The sequence below is a fragment of the Amphibalanus amphitrite genome, unplaced genomic scaffold (genome assembly GCF_019059575.1).
Source record: "Amphibalanus amphitrite isolate SeventyFive unplaced genomic scaffold, NRLGWU_Aamphi_draft 000941F_arrow, whole genome shotgun sequence".
Lineage (NCBI taxonomy): Eukaryota > Metazoa > Arthropoda > Thecostraca > Balanomorpha > Balanidae > Amphibalanus > Amphibalanus amphitrite.
Window position 1 is genome coordinate 184,127 of NW_024882435.1, and position 17,132 is coordinate 201,258.

Sequence of the window (17,132 nt, forward strand, 5' to 3'; positions counted from 1 at the left end):
ATTGATATCAAAACTAACAGGATATTCGTGATCAGCAACCCTAAAAAGTAATATTCTCACCCAACGACGCTCTAACAGGTCCCGACTTTACCGTCGTTTGGGTCATTGTTCTGACCCGGAATGTCAACCAATGACCTTGGACCTTAAAAATTAGGTATCATCGGCTTCCTCTTGTCACGGGCAACACGTTCGTTTATACCGCAAAGCTCTAGCTCGATCAGGGGCCAAACGGCAAGGCGGGATCCAACGGGCCCCCTCCCCCTCCCCTACCTTCGCTGCTGGCAAGACACCAATTCCGGCGAGGGTTGAGTGGCATTCGAAAGAACGTCAAAAAGCAAGACGAAACATTTCGGTCATCTTTAGGTCAGGTCAAAGGTCCGGTCACCAGAGGCCATCAAAGGTAAAATGTTGCCTACTTCAACATTCTTCGAAAATCCGGTGCATACCTAACTTGGGAACCAGTAGAGCTACAGCGCTGCGAGAAATCGCATTCGATAACCCTTTTAACGCTCGATCCGTAATGTGTCCTCATAGTTGACCCCACGTCAAGGTTTAGTCTCTAGAGGGCAAAAAGTAAAGAAGCCGTTTTAACGAACTGTTTTTCTTCAATAGCTTCAATAACACAAAGGCCCAGGTAGCCACCTGGTAACAACAGGAGCGTCGTGGGTAGCCACCAGCCCACTTTTATGACCTTTGGAAAAAAATCGGCTCCGGCTCCGGCTCCGGCTCCGGGTGAAATGTTATGGCGGCTCCGGCTCCGGCTCCGGCTCCGAGTAAAATGGTCCGGCTCCGGCGGCTCCGGCTCCGACTCAGTACATCCCCTATGCAATCAATTAAATACGGGTGGAAGAAAAATTGGATTGGTTATACGCGTTACTCTTTGCCATGACCGGCTCACCGCGACCCCGCGCAAACGCACCTCGGAGAGAACTGGCAGAACAAAGGACTAGGAAGTAGGAAGCGATGGCATTGGAAACGTAGTCGCCGCCAATCGGAGTTCACTGAACTATCGTATGCTGACACCCGTCTCGGCTGCATTGGGGGGGGGGGGGGGAAGAGACGGTGCTGGGAGTCGCAGTCCACTGCACTGGCTTCAAAACAATGGCCGTCACCTGATGACCGGTCCTCATGTTCTGGGGATGCAGTAGACGTGGGGGGGGGGGAGGAGCAGACAGGAAGTTGATTGCGTACTGTGGGATACTGGGGATATTCGGCTTTTTTCATTCACTTGATGGCCCATGACGTACTATTGGTCTCAAGATAAGAGCCCAGGCGACCTGTAGTTTTGATGCGGTGAATACCCTTACCCTCGCCACAACTCGGGCCGAGTGCACCCCTCCTCCCAGCCAGCGCCACCCCCACTCGAGTTGTGGCGAGGGTGAGGGTATTCACCGCATCAAAACTACAGGTCGCCTGGGCCCTTATCTTGAGACCAATAGTACCATATGTTTTACTGCCTTGTACTGTCAAACCGAACTAGGTCAATTATTTTTTTCCTCTTCAAAAAATAAAAAGGAGCCGGAGTCGCCCCCTTTTTTGGCGGCTCCGGCTCCGGCTCCGGCTCCGGGCTATATTGTTTCACGGCTCCGGCTCCGGCTCCGGCTCCGGCTCCGGCTCCGGGCAAAATATGCCGGCTCCGGCGGCTCCGGCTCCGACTCCGGCTCCGGCTCCGCATCCCTGCAAAATGTACATATCTTTTTGGACTTAACACGCACGGGCACTTGGATACACAGACGAGCTTTTTTGGGGGTCCACAGGACAGCAAATTGAAATCCACCTCTGGGAGTTCATTGAGTATGCATACTCAATGATGTATCGAGCATGCTCGATGCATTATGCATGCACTTTGCCGCCCGCATACACCTCTTTGCGACACCTCTGGCCTGCTGTCCGGTGTCCCCTGCCCCTACAGCAGTGGTTCAGTCGACTTCGTCCGCCCCTCTCGCTCCTCACCCTCCCTCTCCCTCCCGCCCATCCCCGGTCGACGGACGGACGGGCGGGCCACTCCAAGGTCATCCCAGGGCCGGGACCGGCGGGCGACCCAGTCTTGGAACGGCCGCGGCCGCGTGAGGAGGGGGGACGAACAGCTGACTGTACCGTGTGCCGCCAGGTCGCTGAGCCAGCCCACGTGAGCGGCGGTCACCGGAGGAAGCGAGGTTGACTCCGAGAGGATCGTCAGAATCAGGATCAGTATGGACACGTGAGTTTAGGAGGCGCGGTACAAATGGCAAGTCCTTTGTCTGTTTCAGTTCGTCTTTGTTTTGTATTCCCCTCTCAGTTCCTGCATTTCTCATTTCATTCATTATGTGATATCCTATCCAACGAAAAGGTTTTTTTAAGCAAAAGAACATGTCGACAACCCTGTAGGGCAGGCTGTAACTTTTTCCGGGCAAACATGGTCTCGAGAAGTAGGTCACAGGTCAAACTTCAATTTGAATTGGGTCAGGGTCACGAAATTTTCAGTCTGTGTAAAATTGATCAACTCGGGGCTACTGAAAGTTTCGTCGCGATCGTTCGCTTTTTGCGCGAATAATTCGCGAAGAACCGATGGGGTGGGGGTCTATCCGACCCCCCCTACACATGCGAGGGTTAATTGATTGCAGGACTGTAGTGCCGTGCTTGCACGCACGTCCCCATTTTATTTTCGAACATAATGACGTCATCTTAGACAGTGATCAGTCCCATCGACGAGCACCAGCATGGTGTATCTCATCCATGGTGAAATCTTATCCCACGTTTCTTCAGGCGGATATTTCGAAATGTTGCTCGCTACGGTGTGCGCTTGTGGCAGCATACTCGTAAAGGGTTGATATGGGGATGTGATGATATCACTGATATCCTTTTACAACCAAATCTCGATTTAATTCACTTATCATTCCCTGTTTCTGGCACTTTGACATTCTAGCCGTCTGCCTTACTCGTCTTTGTCCATGCACACAAATAAGCCGGCAGCATGCATCACATTCGACGCGCCCCATAAGGTTGGCCGGCTACAAGGTGCGAGATCTCCCTGCACGTGCCTCCGTCTTCTACCATCATCACATCTCATTCACGTCTTACAAACTCCCTCAGAGCGCGTGCCAATGACGGGTCCAGGGGAGGGAGCATTGAGGCACTCCATCTCGCACCCGCGAAACCTTAACCCTCGCCCGTATAGGGGGGGGGGGGTCGAACGGCCCCCCCCCCTCGGTTTTTCGCGAATAACTCGCGTAAAAAGCGGCCGATCGCGACGAAACTTTCAGTACCCTCGCGTTAATCAATTTTACACCTACCCTGAAATTTTCATGACCCTGACCCTAATGACCTTTGACCTGTGACCTACTTTTCGAGACCATGTTTGGCCGGAATCGCGATTAGGCGTATGTCGGCTCGCATTAGCCGCGCGTTTGCAGTCTTTTCGTGGTTTCAAGCGTTCAAACATGGGATATGATGTTGCTCCCATGCATTAGGGTGGGTGTCAAGGTCACCGGAAGGTCAGGTCAGGTCATTGACCTTTGATGACCTCGGTTCACTTTTTCGAGTTTTACATGTTTCTAGGCCAGTTTTTGGAGCTGAATTCGAATTTAGCAACCATATGAACATTTACGAAGTAGTTTTGGCACCTTCGTAACATGTTACGAAGCTGTCAGAGGCGGCTGCCACCTACTAGGAATACCCGGCTGGTTGACCTGACCTGACCTGACCCGACCTGGCCTAAATGCATGAAGACATCATCTGTGATCAAAACTAACATGATATTCGTGATCGGCACCCCGAAAAACCCATTAGCAGCCACGCTTTACGACTTTCTAACAGGTCCCGATTTCCCCGACTTTTGGGTCATTGACCTGACCTGGAAGGTCAACCGATGACCTAGGACCTTAAAATTGGGTATCATCGGCTTCCTCTCGTCACGGGCAACACGCTCGTTTTTTCCGCGAAGCTCTAGCTCGATCAGGGGCGAAACGGCAAGGGGGGGGGTCCAACGGACCCCCCCCCCCCCTTATACGTTCGCGGCTGGAAAAACACCAATACGGGCGAGGGTTAAATCGATGAAAATGTAACTGTTGCGACATAGAATATACTGAAAACTTGACACTTATCAGAAAAGGTTCTCTTTAAACTCTACAACGATGTGTGAGGAATTGAAGTCCTAGAAGTTTTTGAATTAAGATATTTTAGGGGCATGCCTCCACAGCGTCCAGAATTCTCTTTCTGCATCTGCCAGTGGCACGTGCAATCGTTACATCCTCCAGTCATGTTACTGCACGTGTCGAGTTGAGCCAATGGTGATGAGTCACACACCGGTCAATGTCCAGCTCACAGTGTCCAGCTGTGCGGTGGCCAACGACGGGCTGCACGCGTATAAATCCTCTCACCGTCCCTCAGTGTTTATTTGTAGGGTAACGACCCGGCCCGACCCGACCCGTGACGCTTTTCACAGCCTTTTATCTCGGGAATTGCTCGACCGATCGACAAACTACCGGTCGACAAACTGATGTCTTTATCAGACAGACCTATCCTTAACCCTCGCACGACCAGGCCATTTCTCATAACACGAACGACCAGGGGGGGGGGGGGTTGTTACGACCCCCCCTGGCGTTTCGAAACGGAAGGTCGTAGAGCTTAGCGGAAAAGACCAACGGATTGCTCTCAACGAGATCTCGCGATTGGTGGTATATTTTTTGGTCCTAGGTCAACATTTGACCTACTTTTGACCGGTCAAAGGTCAAATTTTCGGAAAAATAGACTTTTTTCAACTTTCGGCGGCGATTGCGGCAAAACGGTGGGAGATATCGACTTGAAACCTTCACTATCGTGTTCCTTGATCAATTCTCTATCGTTTGGTATGTATTTCGTTTCCCTAGCTCTAAAAATGGCGCGTTGGGAGCGCCGGAAGTCGGCAAGGTCACAGTCGGCGGCAGAAATTCGAAAAATCAAAATTTAAATTTTTGAAATCTGATTGTATTTTTGGATTTGGGAGGTCCATTTGCTCCCTGTAGAAGCTAATATTGCTGCATATTCCCATTGAGGTGACAAGAATTAGCAAAATAGTGGTTCGGGCGCTTTTCAAAAATAGTACCGGACGCTGTTCCTCTTGTGACGTCATAGCTCCGTGACCTGACCTGACCCGGTCAAATTTCTTATACCATATGATAGCCAATACTTGCCCCAACATGCATGGGAAGTTTCATCACGATCCATCAACCGATGTCCGTACCACCGGCAGGAAACCTCGGGCGTTGGCACTCAGTTTGTGAAAATCCGGCCGGAGGCTGTACCTCTTATGACGTCATAACTCCGTGACCTGACATGACCCGATCAATTTTTTTTCGGCAAAAGATGCGCAAAGGTTGCCCCATAAGGTACCCAAAATTTGGCGGCGCTGCGCGCCGCCGTTTTTGCACTATTTCCGAAAAACCTCAGGGGGGGGGTTGATACAACCCCCCCCTAGGCGTTCTAGGGTTAAAATCATTAACGCGATTTTATGCGTATGGCATAGTCATGGAAATCTCATTACAATCACAGGCACAATATTCCCATACCAGTGAACGGCGATGACTGGAGAGAAAGGCGACGTCATGACGCCGTTGATTCAAACGGCTAAAACATTTTCTGAGGTTCTGACACCTGAATGAAGGCACTTATCGCGGACTCTTGTGCACTGTATGACCTTTGTTCATACGTCGGACGGCTCATTGCACCATTTCTGTGAACGACTTGTGAGAGCCAGACATGATTTGAGGATAGATTAGAGTGGAATGCTGCATTGCATGCTGTCTTTGATAGCTTTTCAAACAGCGCTCGACCTGGATACGCTGATAGCGTCTGGCCGGTGCCTCTCAGACGGGCCCCGCCGGCCGCTGCCCCTGCGTCAGGACGTCCCGCCCGCCGCCGCCCCGGATGACCAACCGCCCCTCCCCACTACCTACCCAGCCCGGGTCCAGTGTTACCCTCAGCCGGGCTGAGTCGGCTGTTATCTAACCCAAGCCACAGCCGGTCACATGCCATCATTCACAGCCGGGCTCAGCTATTTTTATCCCAGCCGACCGACCCGAGACGCTGCCCTTCCCCTCCCCCGCCCGCGGGACGTCGCCGTCCTACCCTGGGGCGGTGCGGTGCGCGGGGTCTGCGACGGGGACGCAGTGATGGGACAGGCGCCGCCGGTCAGTCGCATACCAGCATGGATGAAGGAGAACCTTTCTTTCATCCATGATACCAGAGTGCGTGGTGCGTGTTATCGGCGTGCAGTGTCTGCAGTGGGGATTGAATTACGGGGTACTGGAGTGCGATTCATTCTCAAGTATTTTGATCGGGAAATTTGAAACAAGTTAAGCTTTCATGATCGGGGAATTGGAAACAAATTTACTTCAGTGTGTAAACTTGCCGAAATTTTTCTAGCGTCTTACCTTAGTAAGACGCTAGAAAAATAAACAACTGCGAAACCGGGGGCCTCGGGAGCCCGTTTTGTCCCCTCAGGGCTCAGAGGATGTCCCCGAACGGCTCTAACCGACGAAAAGCCCTCGAACGATTGATGTGTGACCTCAATAGGCCGGTGATTCGGGATCCTCACTAGCCGATTTAGCACGCCTAGGAGCCCGTATAGGGCCTCCAGAAGTTCATTTGGGGTCTTCAGGAACCAACTGCGGACCTTCAGAGATAGGTGTGGAACCCCAGAGAGGCTGAAATCGGTTTGGCCCCTCAAAGGTCGCTGGGATCATTTCCTTAGGTGCGGCGTGGGGCCCGAAGTCGCTCATATCAAATGAAAGGGGCCCAAAGACGACGTTGGGGTCGGTCATGAGCTTCATCAGCTATTGAATCAGCTATTTGGGTCAGCCTTTGTAGCGGAGCCCTGACATATTTTGGGGGTGCAAAATATGTGTTTGCAGTTTGCTCCCATCGGCCATCCGGCCCTATTGAATGGGGATGCAGTGCACACCTTTTACCCCTTCTTCCGTCCCCAGGCCATGGTTGTCATCTTATGGTCATTCAATCGCTGTGGCTTCCTACTTAGCCCCCTGTGACCAAAAACCCAGCCAATCTCGCGTCCTGCGCTACCTGTGCGGAGCGGCAGCCGGACACCCGCCGACCACGGGTCTCTGTAGTCCGACGACCTTTCGCAGCTGCTCGGGTCCCTCACACCGTGGCCTGTCGGTGCGCCGTGGCCGCCCGCGTAACGGCCAGCGAGGCGGGGAGGGGAAACTTACGCAACCCCAGTCAGCCGGCTCCCGCCCCGGTTCAGGTTCTGGCTCTGCTGTTCAGTGTTCACTGCCTCTCTCTCTCTCTGCCTTTCTATTCTCTCCACGACCTTCTCAGGTCACGGCAAACAGGTTGTATGTTATCACTTGTAAGGCAGGATCTAGGGGCAAATGACCTTTGCTTACCTGATTATTGGCAGCTAAATGTGTAGTGTGTTTATCAGTGGCTGATATTCCAACATATTCTAAATGTAAGCTTGAAGCAAGTGACCGGGGACTGCGAAATCACAATTAGCACCTTCCGTAGGTGGCATAATACCAGTATAACGCCTTTTGGGGCGACTAACGGAGCGAGCGAGAGGGTGGGCCTTGCACGTGCGAAATTGCGAGGGGGTACCTCCAACTGACTTGTGCACGGCACCCTACTAACCGGTCTCTAGCGATGTGCCAAATTTGGGCACAATCGGCCCAGCCGTTCTCGAGATCTGGAAGCGGCACCCTGCACGTGCGCACGTGCAAAATGGGTCCCAACTGACTTGTGCACGGCACCCTACTAACCGGTCCCTAACCGTGTACCAAATTTGAGCGCAATCGGTCGAGCCGTTCTCGAGATCTGGAAACGACCCCTGCACGTGCGCACGTGCAGCAGCGCCCCAACTCTGGCACATGGATATGCAGTGCCTAGTGGATGCCTACCTACATGCCAACTTTCAGCGCAATCGGCCAAGTAGTTACCGAGATATTGCAACAATTACAAAACGGACACCTCTTCGTTTTGCACGTGGCACGTGCATAAGGGGTCACCTACATGCATCAGGAATAGTCCAATACTTGGTAGAAGGAATGAAGCTACCCTACAAAAATTACCGCGTGTAAATCGGTCAAGTGGTTGCTGAGATATAAGCCTCGCAAAAGCGTGACCACGGCCGGCCGGCCGGCCGGCCGGCCGCTCATACTCAGAAATTTCCGTTAATCTAAAGGAAAGACTACGCTCGCTTCGCTCGCTCCGTAATTATGCCACTGCGATCAGCGATGCACCGTCGGTGGTCCGCTTACTCGTAGTCAAATGTTTCTTGTTATCCCATAGCTCTGTAGCATTCTTATTTGACCGAAATGCTTCCTCCTAACAAAGCAAACAAACGAGCAAGGATATCCAAAGGAAGCTTACATGCCTAGTATTGCCTACTCCTCCGTGTTTACCGTTTGACTGAATTGGTTGGCTGTCCAACTGAGCTGCTTTCTTTCCGATGAGAATCGGAATGGTCTCAGTCATTATAGCACACACGGAGCCAATTGTTGTTCGACACAATGTCTCGCTCCAGTCGCTCCCATCCAGTCGTCCCAGACGGATTGGAAATGGTCTCGACAAGCCATTAGTACCTAATCCATCAGTACAAACAAAACAAAGCAAATTTGATACTTCACTGGGACAATGCTATGAAATATTAGAAACTATAGAAATATCGACATCTGGAAAGCTTCTGTCGTTGACCTTCAGTGACCTCATTATTCACTTGAATAAAAAACCTTATAATTTTGTAATCGACTACTTCTTGGTCATCATCTTTTTTCAAGCACAACGTGAGTTAGATTACCAAGTGTTCAAAGGTATCGTGTCCGTGAAGAAGTTTCATGTGACCGATGAAACGTTCATATCATTTGAAGCTGAGAAAATACTGATAACTGGAGCGTCGAGCGGATGACTCCGGCCTCCAAAACCTAAAGCATCTTGCGGAGTAGGATTTTCATGGTCGTAGCGTTAACCCGCGCCACGTGGGGGGGGGGGGGGCAGCCGAAACGGCCCCCTGCCCTTTTCCGTAGATGACTCTCAAACTACTGCAGATATCGTCACCACTTCTCCGGGCATCAATTTTACACATTTTTACGATCTTTTTCCAAAGGCATAGGTAGATAATATGAATCATGTTATCTATGCCATGTTATCTATGCCAAAGGCTATGATAGGTTGGCCACAAATGACGTCAGAATGACGTCATGTGACGTCAGAATGACGTCATGTGACATGTTCTGCAAATTTTGACTCAAAAAGTGTTTTGGGGGAAGAGCTGTCACGCATACAGCTTGGAAGCTACATAAAAATGTTCAATATATAAAAGATGTAGAATTACTTGGGCTATAAAATTGCTGTCTCGGATTTTAATTTTTATTTTGTTTTTGCCCCCAAAATAAAAAAGTATTTTTTTGATGTGATGCCCAAAAATCCCAAATCTGTTTGGATTGGAATTTCGAAAAATATGAATATATGTTATGGTCTTTACCGTCTTACATCGACATACCAAATTTGAAATCGATAGCTCTTTTTTGGCCAAGTTATGGCGAAGAAAACGTTCAAAATAGATGACGTCCAATTTTCAAGCTCAATTTTTAGTAGTTATTGACAACGTAGCGCAAAACGAAGGCCACCGTTAGGCTCCCCGTGACGAGCTGCATCGAATCAATACCCTTTTTTTCAAAATATCAACATTGTAAAGTTTGACCTTATTTGACCTGACCTTGACCTGACCTTCACCAGAACGTAACCCTTACTGGACCTAATGGTCGCCTAACCCACATAATCGCATTTTTCATGCAAAATGGACTATAAAACGTATCACACGACACTAGTTCATATGGTGACTTTAAGTGACCTGACCTCTGTGACCTGACCTGGTAACAGTGACCTCGAATAATAAAATATGTGTTACACAAACAGGTGTCCATCGATTATTTTTAATAGCATGCCTTTTACTCGATTTTACGACGCATTTCTTAGAATGCCTGTGAAGTGTGAACGGTGCAAAAATGCGACCTTTGACCCTTCCTGTGACGTCAGCAGTTGGAGCGAGGTCAATGAAATGAGGTCACAAGGTAGTTCTCCGGTGGGGCTATCGAACGCCATTTGAATTTTGAAAATCAGCCGGTTACTTTCCGAGGTCTTGGGAGAGGGGCGAAACGCCCCCCCCCCCCCCCTACGGGTGGCTGGGTCCGGTGAAAGTCCTACGTGGCGCGGGTTAAAGGGACACTCCCACCTTAACATTAGTTTTGAGTTGAGATGGCCAAATTGGTGGCCATGGCATGCAAATACCGGTTTGGGCACTCACAACATCGAAAAATGCTTTAATTCGAAGATATGGAATTTCAAACTTGCAGTTTTCGGATTCTAAGGGGCTAATGCATTGGAATGCCCCCTTAGAATTTGTGACGTCAGCGGAGATCTAACGATTTTTAAATCTTAGACTAAAACCATCGTTAACACGTGGTGGTATACGCTGCTTTGCGCGCAACGTCTGCCGCACTTTAAGGCTGCCAAATTATTGCTTCCAAATAAAGTCGCTAGCAACAGGGGAGATCCCAAAAAGTAAACAAAAGTAAAAGCCTAATATCTTGAAAACCAGTGAATATTTTTCGGTGAAATTTGGTAGATATTCGTTTTCGCTCTTTCTGAACCAAGGGACATCACTGTCATGCCAATTCATTAACTTTTTTGAAGGTGGGAGGGTCCCTTTAAGAGAATGGGTTAGGTACTCCTCTCCATACATACCACGCAATAATTGTAAAGCTCGTTTAGTCCGGCCGATGCAATCCGCTTAGATTACTCTTGGTACAAGCATTGTACCACCAAGCTCCTTGGTGGCTCGTGGCTCAGCTTCCACCAGTTTTGTTGTCATTGTCTCGGTCAAACGTCGAGAATATCATACCGCCTGGTAGCCAAGGCTGTCCCTATTGATGAAGTCCAGTCGGTATCCATTGGTCTCGGACGCGATGGTGAATTTCTGGTAGGTGGCGTAGGCCGTCTGTTCGTCCTGAAGGTCGTCCCAAAGGTCGATCCCCAGCCCATACTCTCGGTCCTGCTGGGAGGTCAGCTGCCAGAGGTAGTCAAGCCCTCATCAAAATTATCTTGCGAAACTTTCCAGACCCCGGTTGTAGGCCTCCCAGTCCAAATAGAAGTCCTGTCTGGGTGAAATTTCGGCTCGCCTTTCTTCCTTCTGCGTCACCATGGAGCTGCCGCCGCGTTTCCGAGTGGTGCTCTCCACACTGAGGGTGCCGCCCGGTGCCGCCCGCTTTATACCACCACACAGGTGTTCGGCTCACATCCACTGCCGATATATTGTGTGAAAAGAGCATTGTGGCGGCAGCTTTGCAAACAGCGCGTCTCGGTTCCCTGACCGGAAACGGGAACACACGCCTACATGTAGGTGGGGCCGTCTGTCATCAGGTATGAAGACAGTCTTGCTATCTACAAACGCGATTGGCATGTAAGCGGCTGCGGATAGGGCTTTACCGTTTACGCTCCGTATATGAAATGACCTTTAGACAAAAAAAGTCCGACAGGCGGCTGTTTTTCTGATGGTAAACTGGCCTCTGTTTAATTATTGTGAGTTTGTGCATTTTAAGTCCGTTTCATGTCAAATTCGCTCTATGCACTTGATAGAACCTAGCCATACCTCGGGTAACACTCAGATACAAACTTCTCAATGTCTTTCCACGGCGGCGTATTGGACGACTCGAAGTCCATATCAGCAGGCGACCACATCCGGAAGCTGACAGAGCTTACAAAGATAGTGGACGGCCGGTCTGTTGAGCTGACCTCGGCAGGCAGCCGACGTGATCACCAAACTACTATCTCACCGCCGTCAGCATCTCTAATAACTAGTGCCGAGCCGGCGCCCACCGGCCCAGTCTGATACCCGACAGCCATGGTTAACTCTGGTTAAACCGACAGCCATGGTTAACTCTGGTTAAACCGACAGCCATGGTTAACTCTGGTTAATCCGGCTATCATGATTTACTTTGGCGTCTTAGTCATTTTTACCTCCAAGTCAGATAGGGATTAAATGAAAAGGGAGATACGGACCCTTTGCTGTCGAAAAATTCAACATGGCCATTATTGGTAAGGGCTCAATAAATATTTAGGCCGTTACCAGATCAAAATGAGTCAGCATTTTACATCTAAGCGATCCTTACCTCTTCATTTGAACAGTTCCTCTCGTTATCATAACCTGGACTGTAATCGAAAAGCTAGAATTGGGATCGTATATTGACGGACTTTTCTTTTGTTTCAGCTCGATGGACACTGACTGCGCGGACGCCGACTCTGACGACTCTACTGACACAGTGGTGGCCTCGTGCGAGATGCGCAGGAGGTGGAGGGAGCGCCGACAGGACCACGGCACCGAGGCCCGCAAGCTCGGCCGCAGAATCAAACAGGAGAGGTTTGATGCGGCAGAAAACCTGAGTGCCAGTCAGACCGAGGACGCCCCGGCGCCCCAGCCGGAGATGTTCTCCAGATCTGACCACGCGCCAGCAGACCCGCCAAACTGGTCAGAGACGTTTGCTAAGAGGCCAATCAAGGTCGAGCCGTCGTTCGTTCCGCTCTATAAGGTGAAGTTGGAACACTCGCGGACAATGACTGATGCTGCGGATGATGTGAGCTGGACACCTCCTGCCGGCGGCGGAGGCACATGTGACACCCCGCCGTCGGCGCGACCAGATCTGAACCACCCCAACAGTGTGATGTCCGGCTCGGACTCGGATTTTGACGAGCCTTTGAGTGATGATGGGTCAGAGTTGGAGGGATTCAACGATTTCTTGGATGGGATCACGAGAGAGCTGAACGATGGAATGTACTCAGACTTGCGAGATGGATCCTTTCCAAAACAGGAGCCATCTGATCAGTTCAGCGAGCCTGCTGATCATGCAAAGGTCAAGCGCGAAACTCGGTGTCCAAGCGCACAAAACCTGTCCGCTGATGAATCTCATTCAGGTTTTGACGAACCCGATGGACTAGATCCGAGTCATGAAGATCAGGATAAAGCGGCGGATGAGGCAGTCGATCCTCCCGCCGCCTCTGATGTTGATGATGACGAGGTGGGCGAATCAGACGAACACCGTGACGATGTCGACCCTGCCGCAGACAACCTGGAGGAGCCCACCGCGGACACAGACGTCACCGAGAAGCCACTGCAGGACAGTGTCGCTGAACAGGATGCTGCCCAACTTGAAACCGATGAACCCTCGACGGATGACCTGGCCGAAAGTATGGACAGTTCCACAAGTGATGTGGAAGATCCACCTCAGGAATCGGAAGCCAACAGAACAATGGAAGAAGCTCCACTCGTCGAGACTTGGGAGCATCCGGATGGTAGTCAGACAGCCGAAGCGACGGATCCCTGTCTGCCACGGGAGACGGAGCTGTCGAACAAGGAAACGCAAGAGTTTGAACCTCAGACTGTGCAAACTGACAACGATGACACGACTTCTGATGTTCCACATGAAGCATCTTACTCTCAGCCAACTACTTGCGGCACAGCTACACCCAGCAGTGACGAAAAAGATGAATCTCAGACTGTGGAGGAAAAAACGGTCGTCTTTCCAACGGTAGATCAAGGTATTCAGGTCGATGACCTCAGTGATGGGGAGATACAAGATTCACCTGATGACTTGTCTCGAATACCTGCTCGCGAACAGATGTCTGAAATGGTCGACAGAGACGTTCAGACTGATCCACCGGAAACTTCAGTCGCGTCTTTGCAGACCACTAGTCCTCCGCCCTCTCAATCTTCTAAAAAGGCAAGTGAGGCAGCCGCAGACAAAAATGCAAAGCACATAGACGAATACTGTGAGAAAACGTTCTGGCTGCTAGAAACCTTCAGTGATGGGCTTTCCAAAGAAGACGACTGCGACAAAACCCGCTCAGTGCTTGACGGTGCTAAACAAGTAAGGAACGGTTTGAACAAAAGACACGGTCTACCTCTTTCCGAGCAGTTAAATCTGTGTACCACTGCTGTCCGATCGATGTTGAATGCACTGCGAAAGCTCTCCACTCGTCCGCCCAGAAAGAAGCCACGAACTGACGGGAAAGTAGAGACCAAAGACAAGCCAACAGAGATAGTGCCTCCGTTCACGACTTCCGGCGATCGTCCTCGTGAACTCTCGGCCGGGTCTTCACGAACTGCCGTTCGCGAACAGGACTCCCTGCGATGCACATTCTCTGTACGCTGCTCGGGCACGGAGCCAAACACTGGTAGCACCGCGGATGGGGTCGACGACGACCCAGCGGGACCAGCAGGCGAGGCGTCATCATCCGCAGGTGCACGATTGAAGAGTGCGCCCAGTGGGCGCGCTGCCACTGGTGATGAGGCCAGCGATATCTCTCTGTGGGCCACGACATTTTTCCCCACCCACAAGAAGCGTATCATCCAAGGTTGGTATCTTGTCATGGTAATGATCTTGTAGCCATGCCATGGCTAGACTTGTGGCGCTCTGCGCTAGATATGGGTCTGCGTCATTGGACTATGTATTTGGCGAAATGGTTACCTTGATTCCTTAAAAAAAACGCCCGTATACATATCTTAGACTTATCACAAAACGAGCATATTACTTGTTAATTTACCCGAGCGGTCCGAACGTGCTATGCATAATGGGTGCATTCACACAAATACTGTCGTTTTCCTCTGAGTGTAACATTGCTTTGTTGCTTTCTTTCAGATGGCTATGGTCGACCTTTCTTGGACAGACTGCGCGACTCGGCCGCGGTTAACTCCGTGTACTCCACGGCGTTCCAGCGACTTGCTGAGAAGTACCAGCTGGTCTTCAAAAACAGCGCGCGCCTACCGGACACAGTGCGAAAGCGGATGCCGAGCTCTGACCAGTGGCAAGAGATCTGCTCGAAACGTCTCAAGTGCGAGCTCTTCACTGGTTTTGGCATCTACCTGGAGGAGGTAGCTGACTTGCAAGACGAGTTCCTGCCCTTGAACCCATTTCGCATCAACCTCCGTCCCCTTAAGGATGGCCCAGCTGCCGGATCTGAAGAGGGCACTCCAGTGGCGGACCCTATGAAGCCGTCCCTCACACCAGGTGGGGTTAGACACTCGTCAGGTGGAGGTGGTTCAAGAGCTGCTGAACCTGCTGACGAAGTGGGTCATGGACCATCCAAAAGGGATGGGCACAACCTCACGTCAAGTGCGATTGCTTCTGAAATGGGTGGCAACGCCTTTGGCGGAGTTGCATCCGGAGACGGTTCAGCTGCTGCGAAAGTCAGACAGGGCTCCGGAGGAGCTCAGGTGTCTTCTGGGACAGCTGGGAAACCCGTGCACGTCTCAGATCGAGTCAAGCACCCGTCTGGCGAGGTCGCTGAGAGAACCAGAAACCTGTCTGGCGGGGCTCCTGAGAGAACCAGGCAACTGTCTGGTGGGGCCGCTGAGAGATCCAGGCAGCTGTCTGGTGGGGCCGCTGAGAGATCCAGGCAACTGTCTGGTGGGGCCGCTGAGAGATCCAGGCAACTGTCTGGCGGGGCTCCTGAGAGAACCAGGCAGCTGTCTGGCGGGACTCCCTCTGAGAGGTCCAGGCAGCCCTCTGGTGACACTTCCGTGGCGGTTGAGCAGTCGTCGGGTGGAGGCCCTTCTGATCCAGCGACACGTTCATCGGGAGGGATCTCTTTCAAAATCCGCCGCTCGTCTGGCAGCATTAGGCACTCATCAGGCGGAAGTGGGAGCACATCTGGCCGAATTACGCCGAACTCCCGGACTGGGAACGTGTGGGAGATGGAGTGCGAAAACTTCTTGGATAAAATACGGCCTCCTGGCGAAAGTCCTTCGAAAGCGCCAGAAGTACAGGACGCTCCGTTACCGGTGACCCCTGAGAAAGCCGAGGAACAGAATCTTCCTCCATCAACGCCTCAGAATCCCACAACCTCGAACCCTTCACGCAGCAGAGAGAGAACAGTTCCCCTTCGAAACCAAAGTTTCCGCTGCCTGATACCCATTTTCCGTACAAATCTGAATTCGTCCTCGGCATCCTCCAGTTCAAAAGTGTCCGCATCAGCTGCCAACGTATCCGCACCAGCTGCGAACGTGTCTGCCTCAGGTGTGAGGGTGTCCGCGTCTGAGGGAAACTTGTCCGCGTCAGAGGCGGGCGGGTCTGCGTCGGGCGCTGACGTGTCCGCCTCAGATGCGAACGTGCCCGCATCAGATGCGAACGCGATGCCATCCGGTGCGAGCACACCCCTCCAGGACGAGTTTGACAATGTCTCGCTGTTGTCGGAGGGAGAGATTCACGATTGGTCACCATCACCTCAGAAAGGCGGCATGCCGGCGGCTGAACGGCCTTCGGTCTCGCCTGCTCGCACCGGTAGCTGTGACGTGCGGGACACGGACGCCAGACACTCGGCCCGAAGAATCCTCCGGGATGGACTTAACCTGCTGGATCGACAGACGATGGCACCTGCGACAGCATCGGTGAAGCGACCACGCCAAGCTTCGGGCGAGGGAGACAGCGAAGCCAGGAAGAGAAGCAGAGTGCGGTCTGTTGTTAAGAGAAGGGAAAGGTGAGCGAGGCGTGTAATCCTTGTCTGATTTCCAATTCCCTGTAAGAAGGCTTTGTTTTATTGCACTATGATGGTTGTGTTGGACGATAAGTGACCTTTCTCAGGTAGCAAATGCATCTCGTCTGGCTGTGACATGAGCAGTCAGTGACATGAGCACCTTACATGTGTATTGATGGCAACGTTTATGTTCAAGGAAGGTTGTGATTGTACGTCATCGCAGCTCCTGTTCCGTGATATCCTCGCCGTTTGTTGTTTGTATACATTCTCTTATTATCATTTGTGTCTGTTCGCAGCTCGGATGAGCTGGTTTGCGAGGAGCACGGTGTCGTCCACGAGCATCCCTGGACAACATTCTTACACATAGCTACCCGGATAAGTAAGCATTGCGCCGTTTGTAGACAGATCTAGTTTCAGTCGGTAACATTCTCGGGAGTCACCTCAGGGTGATGACAGCGGGAAAGTTCCTACGAAATGCAGGACGGACGTAGGTCTGTTCGACACGTTCATGGATGCTGAGTGTACGCTTGTGGCCTTAATTTGCAGGCAGCGTAGACAAATGTCTTCCTTCTCCTACACTCGTCCGTCTTTGTTCCGGTTCTCTCTCCGCACTCAAGCACCCGTTCGCCGCG

At 51.5% G+C, this 17,132-nt stretch overlaps 1 protein-coding gene across 2 annotated transcripts in view; it reads left to right on the top strand.

Moving 5' to 3' along the window:
- LOC122368357 (microtubule-associated protein futsch-like) overlaps positions 1 to 17,132 on the top strand; it is a 29,059-nt gene that overhangs the window by 6,121 nt on the left and 5,806 nt on the right. Inside the window, exons 2-5 of one of the 2 annotated variants that reach the window (XM_043342222.1) lie at positions 2,111 to 2,200; positions 12,242 to 14,382; positions 14,667 to 16,503; positions 16,797 to 16,879. In XM_043342222.1, the coding sequence (XP_043198157.1) occupies positions 2,193 to 2,200; positions 12,242 to 14,382; positions 14,667 to 16,503; positions 16,797 to 16,879 (4,069 nt within the window). In that variant the 5' untranslated portion in view covers positions 2,111 to 2,192. The other variant, XM_043342224.1, reaches the window with a different exon arrangement.